This window comes from Cornus florida, unplaced genomic scaffold, assembly GCF_030987335.1.
Source record: "Cornus florida cultivar Cherokee Brave unplaced genomic scaffold, ASM3098733v1 CherokeeBrave_3.0.0_Hap2_Chr08, whole genome shotgun sequence".
Taxonomy (NCBI): Eukaryota; Viridiplantae; Streptophyta; class Magnoliopsida; order Cornales; family Cornaceae; genus Cornus; species Cornus florida.
Window position 1 is genome coordinate 33,564,804 of NW_026775578.1, and position 14,468 is coordinate 33,579,271.

Here is a 14,468-nt window from a genome sequence, read left to right on the forward strand (position 1 = left end):
TAAATTATGAGATTTTTCTTCTATCCAACTGAACAATAAAAAGAAAATATACAATTTCTTCCGTTGTCTCATCCATTCCTTATTTTCTATCCAATTTTTTTTTAATTCCTAATGACCAGAGCATAAATCGTCCATTCGATAATCTGAATGCAACTTAAATTTTTTTTTCTTCTTCTTAATATTAATATTTTTTTTTTCCCAACACTATGAAGGATATGATATTGACACTCCTTTTTATATACTTTTATTTTACTTGTCCTTATCAATAAATGAAATAAAAAAATTAACCTTAAAAAGTAAATTATAAAATTATTTTTCAATATAATTATGAAAGGGAAACCATGTATGCACTCCAATTTTCTCCTCAATTTCTTTAAAAAAAAATTGACAAGAAGGACGTTGAATTCATTAATGTACAATTTTTTAATTTATAATCTTATAACTACTCTTTATATAATTTATTATTATTATTTTTTTACTATCTTTACTATTTTTTTTCCTCTCAAATAAAATAATTTATTCTATATTAATAATTTTATTTTTGGCAATCAAAAGGGATAATTTATTTTATAGTGATTTTTTTTTTTTTGGGTACAATGAGATATTTATTTAACAAAATTAACTTTTTTTTCAATCTTGTCAAAAGAGGTAACTTTATTTTTTGGTAAGTAAAAAAAAAAAAAAATTTATTCGATAAAGACAATATTAATAATTTATTCAATAAATATATATTTTTTATAATTTTTTTTTTTCATATCAAAAGATATAATTTTTTTAATAATTACTTTTTATTTATTTTTGGTCTAGTCAAAAGAGATAATTTATTAAACATAACAAAATTATTCAAATTTTATTGTATTTTATTTATATTGTCAAAAGATACTTTAAATATTAAAAATTAGAGATAGGAAGAAATAATATAAAAAAATTATTGTGTCATTTAAAAAATTATAATTATTTATTTATAAAGTTAATGTTAAATTAGTCAATTCTGTCTATAAATGTTGAAAAGTGGGTTACGGATGTCTTTTCCTTGTAAATAGTGAATAGGTGAATTAATTAATTAAATAGATAAATAAATTAATTAATTAAGAGGAAAATATATCTTGACCACTGACCAAATACGAAAGGAGTTGACAAAACCCACTCTAAGAAGTACAGCGAGAACGAGACGAGAGGTAGGGATTGGCATGTCCTCCGATCATCATACGCGTTTTCCGTGAAAGATTCGAAAAGAAAATTCTGTCTGAACACACACACACACAGCCATATATAAGTATATAAACCAAAAATTAGTCGAAAATTTCTTACCTCCCAAACACTTCCTCAGCTGAAGCTGGCACTTTGTATTCATCAAGATCTTAACTTATCTTCCTTGTACTTTTCTTGGCCGCTGTAACTTTCCCACGTTGAATTGTTGAAGAAATTAAAGGGTTACTCTGTTCCCTTCTGTTCTGTTCTTTTATGTTTATTTTTTTTCAGTAGATCAAATTTGATCGTTGATCAATAGATGTTTTGACTTTTTGAATTCATTTGGGTTCTCTTTTTTTTGTTTTTGTTTTCTCTGCTTGTATAACAGAGTTTCATTTTCTATTGTTATGTTATGCTTGCTACATATAAATCTTTGCTCTTTTTTGGGTTTGCCATCAATTACCGTTTCACTCCCTCAATCTAACCTTTGATTTTGATTTTGATTTTAGTGGGCATCACTTGATTTTGTTATATTTGTTGATTTTAACATCAATTATAGTTCATTCTACATAATTAGAGCTTTGTTTTTTATTTATTTTATTTGACGATTTTTGAGTTAATTTTTGACTTGATTTTAGATAATTAGAGCTTTGGTTTTGATTTATTTTCTTTGACAAATTTGGAGTTAATTTTAGGTGGTTTGACTTGAGTATGATATTGGGTTTATGATGAAAAATCAGATCTTAGTGAATAGAATTAGATCTTAATGTTGAAAGTAGAGGGAGTATTGTGAAGGAATTGATTGTAGTACCATATGGGGAATACTTGTGTTGGGCCAAGCATTTCAAAAAATGTTTTTTTTCAATCAGTTTCGGCTGCAATGTGGCGGTCCAAATCACCGGACGACACAGCTTCTACTACTAATGGTGAAACTGTCAATGAGGCACAATCTTCCTTGAAAGACCTAGAATCACCTATGCCAGTCCAAAGCAAACCACCAGAACATGTGACAATTCCGAAGCCGGGATCAAAACAAGAGAAACCGGCAAATCCCAAGAAGTCCCCACGTATGAAGAGGGTGCCTAGTGGCCTTCGGATCAATTCAGTGTTGCAAACAAAAACTGGTAATTTGAAGGAGTTTTTCAGTTTGGGGAAGAAATTAGGACAAGGGCAATTTGGAACCACATTTCTTTGTGTGGAGAAAGCAACAGGGAAAGAGTATGCTTGTAAATCGATTGCGAAGAGGAAGTTGATATCTGATGAGGATGTGGAGGATGTGAGGAGGGAAATTCAGATAATGCACCACTTGGCAGGGCATCCAAATGTTATATCAATTAAAGGGGCTTATGAGGATGCAGTGGCAGTTCATGTTGTTATGGAGTTGTGTGCAGGGGGTGAGCTTTTCGATAGAATTATTCAGCGCGGTCATTATTCCGAAAGAAAGGCTGCAGAGCTTACTAGGATTATTGTTGGGGTTGTTGAAACTTGCCATTCTTTGGGAGTTATGCATCGAGACCTTAAGCCTGAGAATTTTCTTTTAGTTGATCAGAAGGAGGATTCGCTTCTCAAAACAATTGACTTCGGATTATCAATATTCTTCAAGCCAGGTATAGTTTGTATGGTTTTGTATTGTATTGTGCATGTTGCTCCTATAATTGATTTCGTAGTCTGTCATTGTAATTTATTGGTTAGAGATTTTTTGAAAACGTTCTGATGATCTGATTATGCTGCTCAGCTCTCAGTAGACTTGTATTAAATGGGTGTGGTTCCAATTGAAGTTTCAAACACTTTATGTTTATCTCTACATCAAGTTTGGACCTGACATTATACATAGATAGCCACATTTTAGTAAGTTCCCTACCAGGTTTGTGAATATATATGTGTTACCAGCGAAAGCTGGTTCTCTCTCTAGGCAAAGTGATGTTCATTACATTAGATCGCTAATTGTATTGAGTGTGATAAATTCCTTGGTTTCCTTTGTTTACTGGTTGAATTTTCTTTGTTTTATTTGACCTTGTAGTCATGAGGTTGTCTACTATTATATTCTGTTTCTAAATAACAGGACCATATATTCACTGCTGGATTAGACAGTTTTGAAATTGTGCAGCCTTTTTATAGATACCATCAATGCACTTATGCTTGAGTAAAATTTGGTGGACTTTAAGATGAAATAAATTTGATGATTCATGAAAGTAAAACCCAAAATTGAATCATTGGTTTTAGATTGGTCTGTTAAGTTTACCATTTGGCATTCCAAAAATTTGTTGTCATAATAAACCATTATACAACCTTAAGTTGCATTGTGATTGGTTTCTTAAAACTGTTTTCAACAGTATAACCCAGGTTCCACTTGCATGCGTGATTACGTGTGCTCGCAGATGGATCTCTAGGCGGAGGGATTTAACACTGCTTCTGCTGTTCTACAGACTCTTGTCTGACACTTCAATGAACTCACAGCTATTATACTTAATGCTATAAATTTTACTCTTTAGTCTCTAATTCCCCGCAATGGCAGGAGCCTCGTGCTAGCCCCTTTTTTTAATCTCTAATTTAGAACTGATAGTTTAATCCTTTCAGGTGAAAAATTTAATGATGTGGTTGGTAGCCCATATTATGTTGCACCAGAAGTTTTACGAAAGCGCTATGGTCCTGAAGCAGATGTCTGGAGTGCAGGGGTTATTGTCTACATTTTGTTAAGTGGAGTACCTCCATTCTGGGCCGGTGAGAGATTCAGAATTTGTTGAAATTTACATCTATCTTGTCAATCTAAATCTGTTGCTCTATATATGATTCCATGTTACTGATGATAACCATTTCCCCCTTCTTTCTTTTTCTTATTCTTCTTCGCCCTTGTCTTGATTATATAGAAAGCGAGCAAGGAATATTTGAAGAGGTCCTGCATGGTAATCTTGACTTCTCTTCAGATCCTTGGCCAAGTATTTCAGAAAGTGCAAAAGATTTGGTGAGGAGAATGCTTGTTCGAGACCCTAAAAAGCGGCCAACTGCACACGAAGTTCTCTGTGAGTCTTCACAATTGCATTATGCTTAATTATCTACTATGACACGAAGATCACTTGATTCAAAGATGGAAATTCAGGTTGAATAGCATTTTCCCTCATTTCTTAACATTGAAACGCATTGGTGCTATGGGGTGTTAAAAACAATTTGTCTTTTCTACTAGGTTGGGCTGTTAAAAACTTGAAAGTTGAAACACAGCTTTCAATGTTCCAACCCTATCCTGGCTACTTTGCCATTATTTTCTGAACTTCAATGAAAAATTTACAAATTTTTGAACTAAAATACCATCGTAGTGGTTGTGGTTCTGTTTGGAGATCTTTAGTTTATGGTTGTCATAGCTCCTAATGCTGGATATGTACACGTTTAATCATTGCAAATATTTGGAGCTTTTGCTACATCATTATACTGTGGGTTTCCAGTAATTGATAGTGAAGTATTTACATTGGGTTATTTTGTCAGATAATTGTTTTCTATTAAGAAACAGTTATCTTTCTTACTGGAATATTTTTGATGAACTTGTATAGCTTGGATATCCATTACTGCACTCTTATCTCTATTGGATAAGAGAGTTGAACCGGAAAACCTTATTACGTTGTTGAAATAAACAGGGGCCTGCCAGATTATTTGCACAATGGATGGCAATTTCTTCCTAACTTTGTTCTTTCGAATTATTGGATGATGGATGAACTGGGTTTTCTAAGTCTATTGAGAAAGCTCAATTCCACCACGACTACTGCTGTGCTGCCATTCTTCTTGTCATCTTTTGACAAAAATATAATAAATTCTAGTTTCCCTAGCCTAATATGAGTTTACCTGCCATGATTCTCAAATCCTAACCATCCCTTTTGAGTTTTTCCCAGTCTTCTAAGCTTAGTATAATATTGAGACTCCTATCAGGATTAATATGATTTTCATTTGAGTTATAGAGTAGAATGAATTTTCTTTTTCACTTACCAAGCTACATTTTAAGTTCTTTGAATTCATAGCATGGTTTTGTTCATTGAAGGAAGAACTTTAATATCATTGTCAGCAGCCTTTCCTCTACAAATAATGTTAGCAACTGAAATTTTCTACATTTTTGTGCATTTCCAATGACTTGTGTGTTTCAATTGCCAGTTTTAGATTATTTTACTCAAATATTTTTATTTTTATTTACCTTTTTTTCCCCAAAAGTATTCATTGTTTCGCTTGCTTCCTCAAGTTGAATTTGCTTCTAGTTTTTGCGTTTTATTTTGTCTTATTTAATTGCTACTCTTCCTTCCTCAAGTTGAATGCATTATATAATTTTCTCTATTTTTACCCATAACATTGAATCTTACAGTTGTGGATGTTATCTCATGATTCCATCCTGAAGCTTCCTAAAGATCATATCTCAAATATGATTTTGATGACTTTGTCACTGATATGCAGTTTTAAAATCTTTGCAGGCCACCCTTGGGTTCAAGTGGATGGTGTGGCTCCTGACAAACCTCTTGATTCTGCAGTTCTAAGTCGCATGAAACAATTTTCTGCCATGAACAAGCTCAAGAAAATGGCTCTTAGAGTAAGTCCTTTGTCCAGTGGATGCACAAGACTTGTTTTAGGAAAACTAGCATGCAGACTTATGTTTATTAAAACATTTTAAGGCCAATTAATATGTGCATGAACTTATGTATCAAGAAACCTATTTAGCCCTTTTTGTTGTTGTTGTTGGTGGGGGGAGGTTCAGACGAACCAAAAGAAACATATTTGGTGTTATGTTGAAACTTGTGTAACAACAAGGACTGTTATTTCTTGCAGGTAATTGCAGAAAATCTATCTGAAGAAGAAATTGCTGGCCTGAAAGAAATGTTCAAGATGATAGACACTGACAACAGTGGTCAAATCACTTTTGAAGAACTCAAGGCTGGATTAAAAAGATTTGGTGCTAACCTTAAGGAGTCTGAAATTTATGATCTGATGCAAGCAGTAAGTATCAGATTATATGCTGATGTCTGTTTTTTGAGTTGCATGATACAAAAGATTTTCCATTTCCTCGTGAGATATAAAGGTATTCCTCAAATATTCGAATGCTAGAATAAAGTAATGCATCAACTAAAAAATACGTGTGTCTATAAAACGTAGAGAGAGAGAGAGTTTGCTTCAAAGGTAGACTCAATGGCTGTGTAGCACGAATGCAGACCAGACATGGACACGATACACGACTTCCATATATTTTAAATTTTAATTAATATATTCAAACTTCTACCCAACAACTGCCACACGAGTAATATTTAATGGATATCATTTATTTTTAGTCCATTATTTTATCTAATCTCTTGAAATTATTTTTTGTTTCCATATATGAAAAATTGTCTGTTGCATGCTTTAAGTAGTTTTGGCCTTGTGAACAATCATATTTTTCTTTTGAAGAAAATTAAACATGCATCAATTACTAGTGACACATTTCTATGATTGTCAGGGGATTTTCATGTGTCCAACACAATGTCAAACATGGTCCTATGTCAGAGTGTCTATTAGTGTCACACAAATTTTAGGATTAGTTGAGTAGCGTTTATTAGTGTTTCATTTAACTAGTCATAAGCTTCCTGTTTTTGTATGTTTATCTTCTTAATATTCTCATACTTTATAGGGTAAAGTGCATTAAACCCCCTCAACTATACCCAAATGAGCACAAAACCCCCTTAAATTTCTAAAGTAGTAGAAAACCCCCAAAACTATGTTGTTTGGTTGCAGTTTACCCAATTTGGCAACCGGAGATTGAATTTTAACCCCTTGCAGCTCACGTGATGGATTATTTCTCATTAAATGACGAAAAAGCCCTTATAAGAGCTAAAAGACTGTAACACCCTTCTGTCTATATATATATATATATATCTATCTATCTATCTCATGTATCATCTTCACCACTACAATCCCATTGTGCAATTCCGGCGAGTACGATGGCAAGAGAAGATTCGGGCGATGACGATGCAATGCTTGGTATCCTGAATAATGATGCGATTCCGGCTGATGCTACGACGAGGCTGGTGGTTTGCTGTGTCGGTGGTGAGATGGGTTGGGACTTTTATGGTGTGCGATTGGGAACTAATTGTGGTCGACGGCTGGACACGATGACTCCGGCGAATGGTGTGAAGCCTGGTTGGGTTCTGATGGGAGTACTGGTTTAGTGTGGGTGATGATGGTATCGGTAATTGGAAATTTTGTGCTGAGATGGGTTGGGTTCAATGTGCTTCACCAACGCATCGGCGAGCTTGAGATTGTCTTCTTGGACCGCCTCGGTGCAGGCCATCAAGCTGTGGACGAGTCGGACTCCGGTCTCCTGCAAATCTAGAACACCAAAGGCCGCCGTGACTCCGCTGCGGCAGCTCCAATTTCGGGAATTGGTGGTACAAGTGGCAGAATTCTCAACCCCAAATCACAAGCAAACCAAATTGCAAAATTCTCAACCCCTCGCCAAACCCAATCAGAAGAACTGCTTTGCAAAATCCAATCGCAAGCAAACCCAATCACAAAACCCTATGAATATTTTGTCACCGATCACCAAGCAAAATCCAATCGCAAGTAAAACCCAATCACCAGACTGATTTTTACGGTCACCATTGGAATATGTCACTGTGGTACTTGTATATACACGTGGTTGTGATAAAGGCTTAGATGGCGGTGGAGAACTTGGTGTAGAGAGATGGTGGTGTTGGCCGTCCATGGTGGAGATTGGGGAAGAAGAAGAAAGAATATATACATATGTATGTAATGTTGAGTTTGAAAAAATAAAATAATAATAAAATAAAGGCGATGCTTTGTGATAAGGTTGCTGACGATATCAACAGTTTGATATGTGATGAGGTGGCTGTGCTGTATTGGTCTTTGAGATTGCTAGCTGCCACCTCATTTACTTGAGTGAGTAAATTTCAAAACGAAGTAGTTTTGAGAAGGGGTAAAAAAAGTCTTTTAACTTTTCCGTCAAAGACAATGACCGGAAAAATCTTCTCTGTCCTAAAACTTAACCAATTTCATAGTTGGAGGGGGTTATTTGTAGATGAGGGGGGTTAGTTGCAGTTGGGGTAGTTGAGGGGGTTTAAATGCACTTTACCCTACTTTATATATAAGATCAGACAAATAAAAATGAGAACAGAGATCGTGTTCCACTCCCATCAATGTTTTGTGAATATATAGTTTATGAATTGTAAAGGATTTTAAAAAGGGGAGGAGGGATTATGTGGTGAGCCAAACTCATTGTTTTGAAAAGAACAAATGTTGTAGTACTTTTATGAGAAGGAACATGTCAGGGGAGTGTGCAAGTTTTTTTAGGTGCTTTTAATGTGAGAGAAATGATGGACGGGACGGGTACAAATTTATCAGTGCTTCTTTTTTGCCACTTCACTAATTACATATGGTCCAGGTCAAATTCAATGAAATCAGAAGGTATAATTAGGCGATACTATTTGTCCCATTAAAAAAAAAAGAGAGAGTGAGGAAACTGGGTGAAAGATTGATGAGACTTTTGTACAAACTAGGCAGTCGGACAAAATGAACACTTTTCAAGCATAGAGAAAGCAACTTAAGTCACATGTCAAGTCCTCAAGCAAATTTCTCTTTTTATGTTATATTGATGTAGATGTCTATCCCTGTAGTTGCTTTGTCTTAGGTAGTTCTCACGCTCTAAAACATGTACAATATCAAATAAAAGATCAATATGATTGATTACTTCATTTTCCTTAAACAAAAATTTATGGTTGAAAATGATGTTTTGACTTTAAAATGATTTTGTTCTTGGTATCTTATTTGTGACACACTCTTATTATTATTTTTTATTTTATTTTATTTTTTAATTGGCAAGAAACACACTCGCACACATTTTTTGCCCACATTAGGCTCGAACCCCTCCCCTCCCCTTTGAGGGAGGGGAGGTTATACCATTGGACATATGGTGTGATTTTTGTAGTGTATATGATGTCATTTGTTATGAATAGTCACTTTTCCGTTAATAAGCAATTCATGGCGGTATTTTACTAAACAAGTCAACTCGAAAACGCCTATTTAATAATCATGTCAGGCCTTCAACATTGACACGACGAGTTTATTACACAGATGACACGACACCATGTGTAACACATTAAGATGACACGACACAACATGTGTAACCCGTTGAATAAACAAGTCCACAAGATAGTCTAAATCAACAAGTTTAGATAGTTATTCCAGAACCCAATAACAAGAAAAACATCAATCAGCCATAGTCAAGTAGACAAAATTATAATATATATATATATATAAATATATATATCAAGATTTGCTACTCTAATCACTGGAAAATCATATGTTTATTTTCATAAACTCTTTTACTTCATCTCGTGTAGGGTTCGAGTCGTGTCAAACTCTAAATATATATTTCAACCACTTGAGCCATGCTACCGTGAATTTACCAGTAGCTTGCTGTAAATTTACTGGCGGCAGATTTCAAATGCTGCTTGGAGTAGCGAAAGAATATTAGTTGGAGTGGATGCTTTTTGTTTGTAGAATATTTGTTTGCCTACTATGGCAAATGGTTGGTGCATAATGGACATACAATAACTAAAATTGAAACTGATGCTTAATGTAACTATAGGACAAGGTGTACATAATGGGGTGACGGTGGTCATAGAAGCTAAAATTGCAAGTTAGGTGACTTCTATATGTTGTAGCTTGTTCTTACAAATGATACATCCTCTCCTTATATAGACATCCCATCTATCTTCTAGAACACTTATCTACAAGCTCTACAATATTCTATAATCTTTCAGACACTAGAAATCAACCCTTCTCATGCCATGCAGACTCCTCCTAAGCGACTTGCTTGAGAGTCCAACAGGGGGTGTGTGACAAGTTGTTAATGCACACTTTTCAGCATAGAGAAAGCAACTTAAGCCACATCTCAAGTCCTTAAGCAGGTTTCTCTTTTTATGTTTTATTGATGGTAAAAGTAATAGTTTTTAGGCTGCAAAACCAGGAAAAAAATTTATCACATAAAAAATCAATATATTCAGTTTAGAATTCTTTCTTTTTCAATAACTTTAAAAGTAAAGAGAGGGAAGACCTAGGTAAATATGAAATTCATTTTGTATTACATAGTTACTGGAAAATGGTAAGGAGATAACCTGCCCAAAGCAGCCAAAAGTAATTCATAATTACAGTATAGATTAATTTGATTATATTATTATTTTTTTAAGTTCATTGCATTCTGAATCTTGAGGCTCATGTCTGTTCCACGTTCATCATATAGTGAAACGCCATTTGTGATAATTGATCTGCTAAGTATCAAATTATTTGAGATGCCCCATTTTGATATCTTCCTCTTCTCCTTGAAGCACAACCTAATATTCCTTGTTCATGTACCGGCATGATGGTCGTGTTCTCTTTCTGCACTTCAGTGTTAATATCATAATTTTGTTGGTGTGTATTAAGCAGCATCACCAATTTTCTCCAAGTCAAATCTTTCTAACAATTGTGGTGTCCTTAAAGTAAAAAAATGAATTGTTTTGGAGGGTTTTTTTAAAATACAATGTTTTACGACATATTGATTTCTTCATTTTGAGTAGTATGGCGAAGGTATGATACTTTTCGAGGTTCTTTTAGAATAATATCACAGTATCAAAAGTCTCAATACTTTTTATTTTTTATTGGCAAAAATCTCAATACTTGTTGAATCTTTATTCTTAATTTCCTTTGATCTGTATTATAGAAATTATTCTGCATAAAAATAAAAGTCGTTTTAGTGTTTATGAGGCATTCATATGTCAGCGTAAAAGTATGAAAATTATTGTGAATGAGTGTCTTTAATTTTGTTTCTGATTCTCTGCATGCTCTTAAATTGTAGGCGGATGTTGACAACAGTGGAACAATTGATTATGGGGAGTTCATAGCTGCAACTTTGCATCTAAACAAAGTTGAGAGACAAGATCATCTATTTGCAGCTTTCTCATACTTCGATAAGGACGGAAGTGGCTATATCACTATGGATGAGCTTCAACAAGCTTGTGAGGAATTTGGCGCAGAGGATGTCCGCCTGGAAGAAATGATCCGAGAAGTTGATCAGGACAATGTAAGTTTTTCCTTTTCATCGTTCTACGAATTCTCCGTGCCTGTTAAGAAAATTCACCTGCATCCATGATTCTTGAAACCAGTGTTCTAAACTTTACTGATTTACACTAAAAAGTTGCCTAAGTTTACTTGTCTTAAATTCGAGAAACTCAATTTGGGAATAACTTGGTCTAATGAATGAAGACGATTCAGCTGACAACTCAAATTGATTTCAGTTTATTTATTTATGTATTTTTTTCTTTTCCAAATGAAAGATCAATGACATTAATACAACCGTGAATAAATTTTTCGACATAGTTAAGCATTTGTACTAGCATCTATGGAGCTGAAGTAATTTGATACAAAGTTAACTTTTGAATTGAGCCCGGTGATTTGAGTTCTAAAACTAAGTTTGAAACACATCGTACTAGCCTACTAGGCATCCATGTGGCATGGATTGACCGCATTTCACAGTTTGAATTAGTTTGAGTTGAAAAACCATATGATTATTTGTAGAAGTTCATAATTCCGATTCTTAATCAACTTTTCAGGACGGACGCATAGACTACAATGAGTTTGTGGCCATGATGCAAAAAGGGAACGCTGGCATTTGCGGGATGAAGTGCCTAGATAAGAGTTTCAGCATTGGGTTCAAAGATGCACCGAGAATTTAGCAGCATTGGCTTCCATGAGGCTCTTGTTTCTTTGTTCTTTTTAATCTTTATTGTGACCAAAAATACATTCATAGAGTTAGGAGGAGTGTATTATGTGTATATGCCGGAACACCAATGCTCACTGAAGAAGCAGCCTGGCTCATTCTGTGTACGCATTTTGAATTCATTCAGAATTCTCTTACAACTAAATCCAGCTCTGTTATGTTGTACACTAAGCAGAAGAAAATTATTATTTTTCTTCTCATCATTATTTTTGTTAAGTTTTGGATATATTTTTGAACAATAACATCTCAGTATATTTCGAATCCCTACGAAATAGGTCTATGTTTTAATGTCATTAATGCTCGAGAGTGAATGTCAATGAGTGACGAATTGAAGACTAGTTTGTATTTTACTTTCTATCAACTGTACGGTTATGAAGGATTTCACATATATATATCTATATCTGTTTGATTAATTCTGAATGGATTAAGGACTTATCTAATTATTGATAACGAAAATTTAAATACTACTGAAAACATACCACTTAAAATGGTAAGTATTATTTAAAATGGGATAAAATTCTGATGTGTCAGATTAGATTTATACAAAAATGTTGTATTACCTAAAATGTTGTATTACCTATTTTTAGTATTGCTTGGGATGTTACGTACAACTTATACTGACTTAAATTACAAACTGTTGGGATGTTATGTACAAATAATTTATTAGGATTATGTTGGGATATTATGTACAACTTATATTGACTTAAATTACAAACTGTGGATATTATGTACAACTTATATTAACTTAAATTACAAACTGTTTGGGATGTTGTGCAGTACACAAATAAAATGACCTCGTATACGAAGAAAAGGAAGTAAAAATTTATGGAAACAAATGAATAGAGCAATTTATGGAAACAAAGGAATTGAAAAATATTGGAACATAGCAACATCCCAAACATTTGGACTGGCATCTGAATTTATGGAAATAAATCTTTGGAATAAACTGACCTAGTATATGAAGAAATGGAAGAAAAAATTTATGGAAACAAATGAATGGAGAAATATTGGAACAGAGCAACATCCCAAACATCTAAATTAATGGAAACAAATCAATGGTCCTTCTCGCGTTCCAAATCTCCACCCAAACGGCAAAATCTGGGTTGCTGAAATATTTTGGAAAGAAACAATATTTTGGAAAGAAATCAAAATCTGAGTTGTTGAAATGTCGGGATTTTGTCAAAATTAATATTTTGGGAGAGAAGAAAATGGCGGGATATTTTGGGAGAGAAGAAAATGGCGGGATTTGGGTTACTAAAATTAAGGGAGGGAAGAAGAAAGAGTATTTGTGATCATTGTATATTTATATATATATATATATATGGAAATTGTGTATAAAACAAATAAATATTTTTATCCACCTTAGTAACTACTGTTCATAAGGAAATGAGATACTGTGGGACTTGAGGTGATCTTGGTCCCACCCTTAAGGGGGACAAATAATTGTAATATACTAACAAGTCCAGTAATTATTACTAGTAATTAATAAGGTCAAAATGCAACATAATTCATTTTCGTATTTCATGAATACTTTTGTTTGCGTGACATACTGGTTAATAATTATTGTTTGATAATTCTATTTTGCTTAATTTTAAATAAATGAATTGATTATTTAATGGTACACTTTGAATATGTTTCGCTTAAAAAATCATTCAGTTTTAGCATAAATACGATGAATATTGAATTGAGTGCAAAATTTAGGTAGAAAATCTCGATGTTAGGGGGCTTAGGCTACATCTGTATTGAGGGACTTAAAATAAATTGATTCGGGTTCAACTATTTTTTGAATTAGTAGTATAAATGTTGGTATAAAAGTATAGGTTTAAAATTTAACAACATGCATATATTAATTTAAATATATGGTCCATTTGAATTTTTAATTATAAGATAAGATGAGTCATTTTAATTCCATTCATATAATGATTTAATTGTATAAGGGTAACATGGAATTAACTCAATGAAGTAATTAAAAATACTTGAAAAAAATTTAAATTAGGAGAAGATATGGCATATGATACAAAATAGTGAAAAAAGAGATGCGACGCACAAATAAATATAAGGATGATGATGATAATGGTAATGATAATGATAATAATGATGGTGGTAAAACATAAGTAAAATGTGTGAATTAAAATAACATCCTTTTATGTTTGATCAAATTATATTCTCATGTTGAAGGAAAATAAAATTTAAAAAGTATTAAAATTAAATAGATGAAGTATAAACACTTAACTATAAGTAACAATGTGGCCAAAAGATGAATAATTTGACATTGTTGAAATCCTCACAACAATAGTGAAGAGTGGCGCGCAGAGAGAGAATGTATTGATGTCAAAAAAAAAAGAAGAAAAAGAAAACAGAGTTAATAGACTGTTTTGGACGAGGATGTATGGTACTTATTAGAGCGATAAGATGAAAGGCCCGACATTGGTGATACAATTTGTTGGTGAAGAAATTTGTTATTGTTTTTCTGTGAAGAAGAGAGTAGAAGATAGATGAATCT

At 33.4% G+C, this 14,468-nt stretch overlaps 1 protein-coding gene across 1 annotated transcript; it reads left to right on the top strand.

Annotated features, from left to right (window-relative positions):
* The first annotated feature begins 1,124 nt into the window (after window positions 1–1,124).
* On the top strand, window positions 1,125–12,191 carry LOC132271218 (calcium-dependent protein kinase 1-like). The gene is made up of 7 exons (XM_059772536.1): window positions 1,125–2,798; window positions 3,769–3,912; window positions 4,059–4,211; window positions 5,637–5,752; window positions 5,989–6,156; window positions 11,045–11,269; window positions 11,799–12,191. Exons 1-7 carry the CDS (start codon window positions 2,006–2,008, stop codon window positions 11,919–11,921), a joined length of 1,722 nt encoding a protein of 573 aa, XP_059628519.1. The 5' UTR covers window positions 1,125–2,005; the 3' UTR covers window positions 11,922–12,191.
* The last annotated feature ends 2,277 nt before the right edge of the window (window positions 12,192–14,468 follow it).

Coding starts and splice junctions, on each gene's coding strand:
- LOC132271218 (XM_059772536.1), top strand. CDS start 2,006: ATGGGGAATACTTGTGTTGGGCCAAGCATTTCAAAAAATGTTTTTTTT. Junction 5,753..5,988: donor TCAAGAAAATGGCTCTTAGA/GTAAGTCCTTTG, acceptor TATTTCTTGCAG/GTAATTGCAGAAAATCTATC. Junction 6,157..11,044: donor TTTATGATCTGATGCAAGCA/GTAAGTATCAGA, acceptor CTTAAATTGTAG/GCGGATGTTGACAACAGTGG.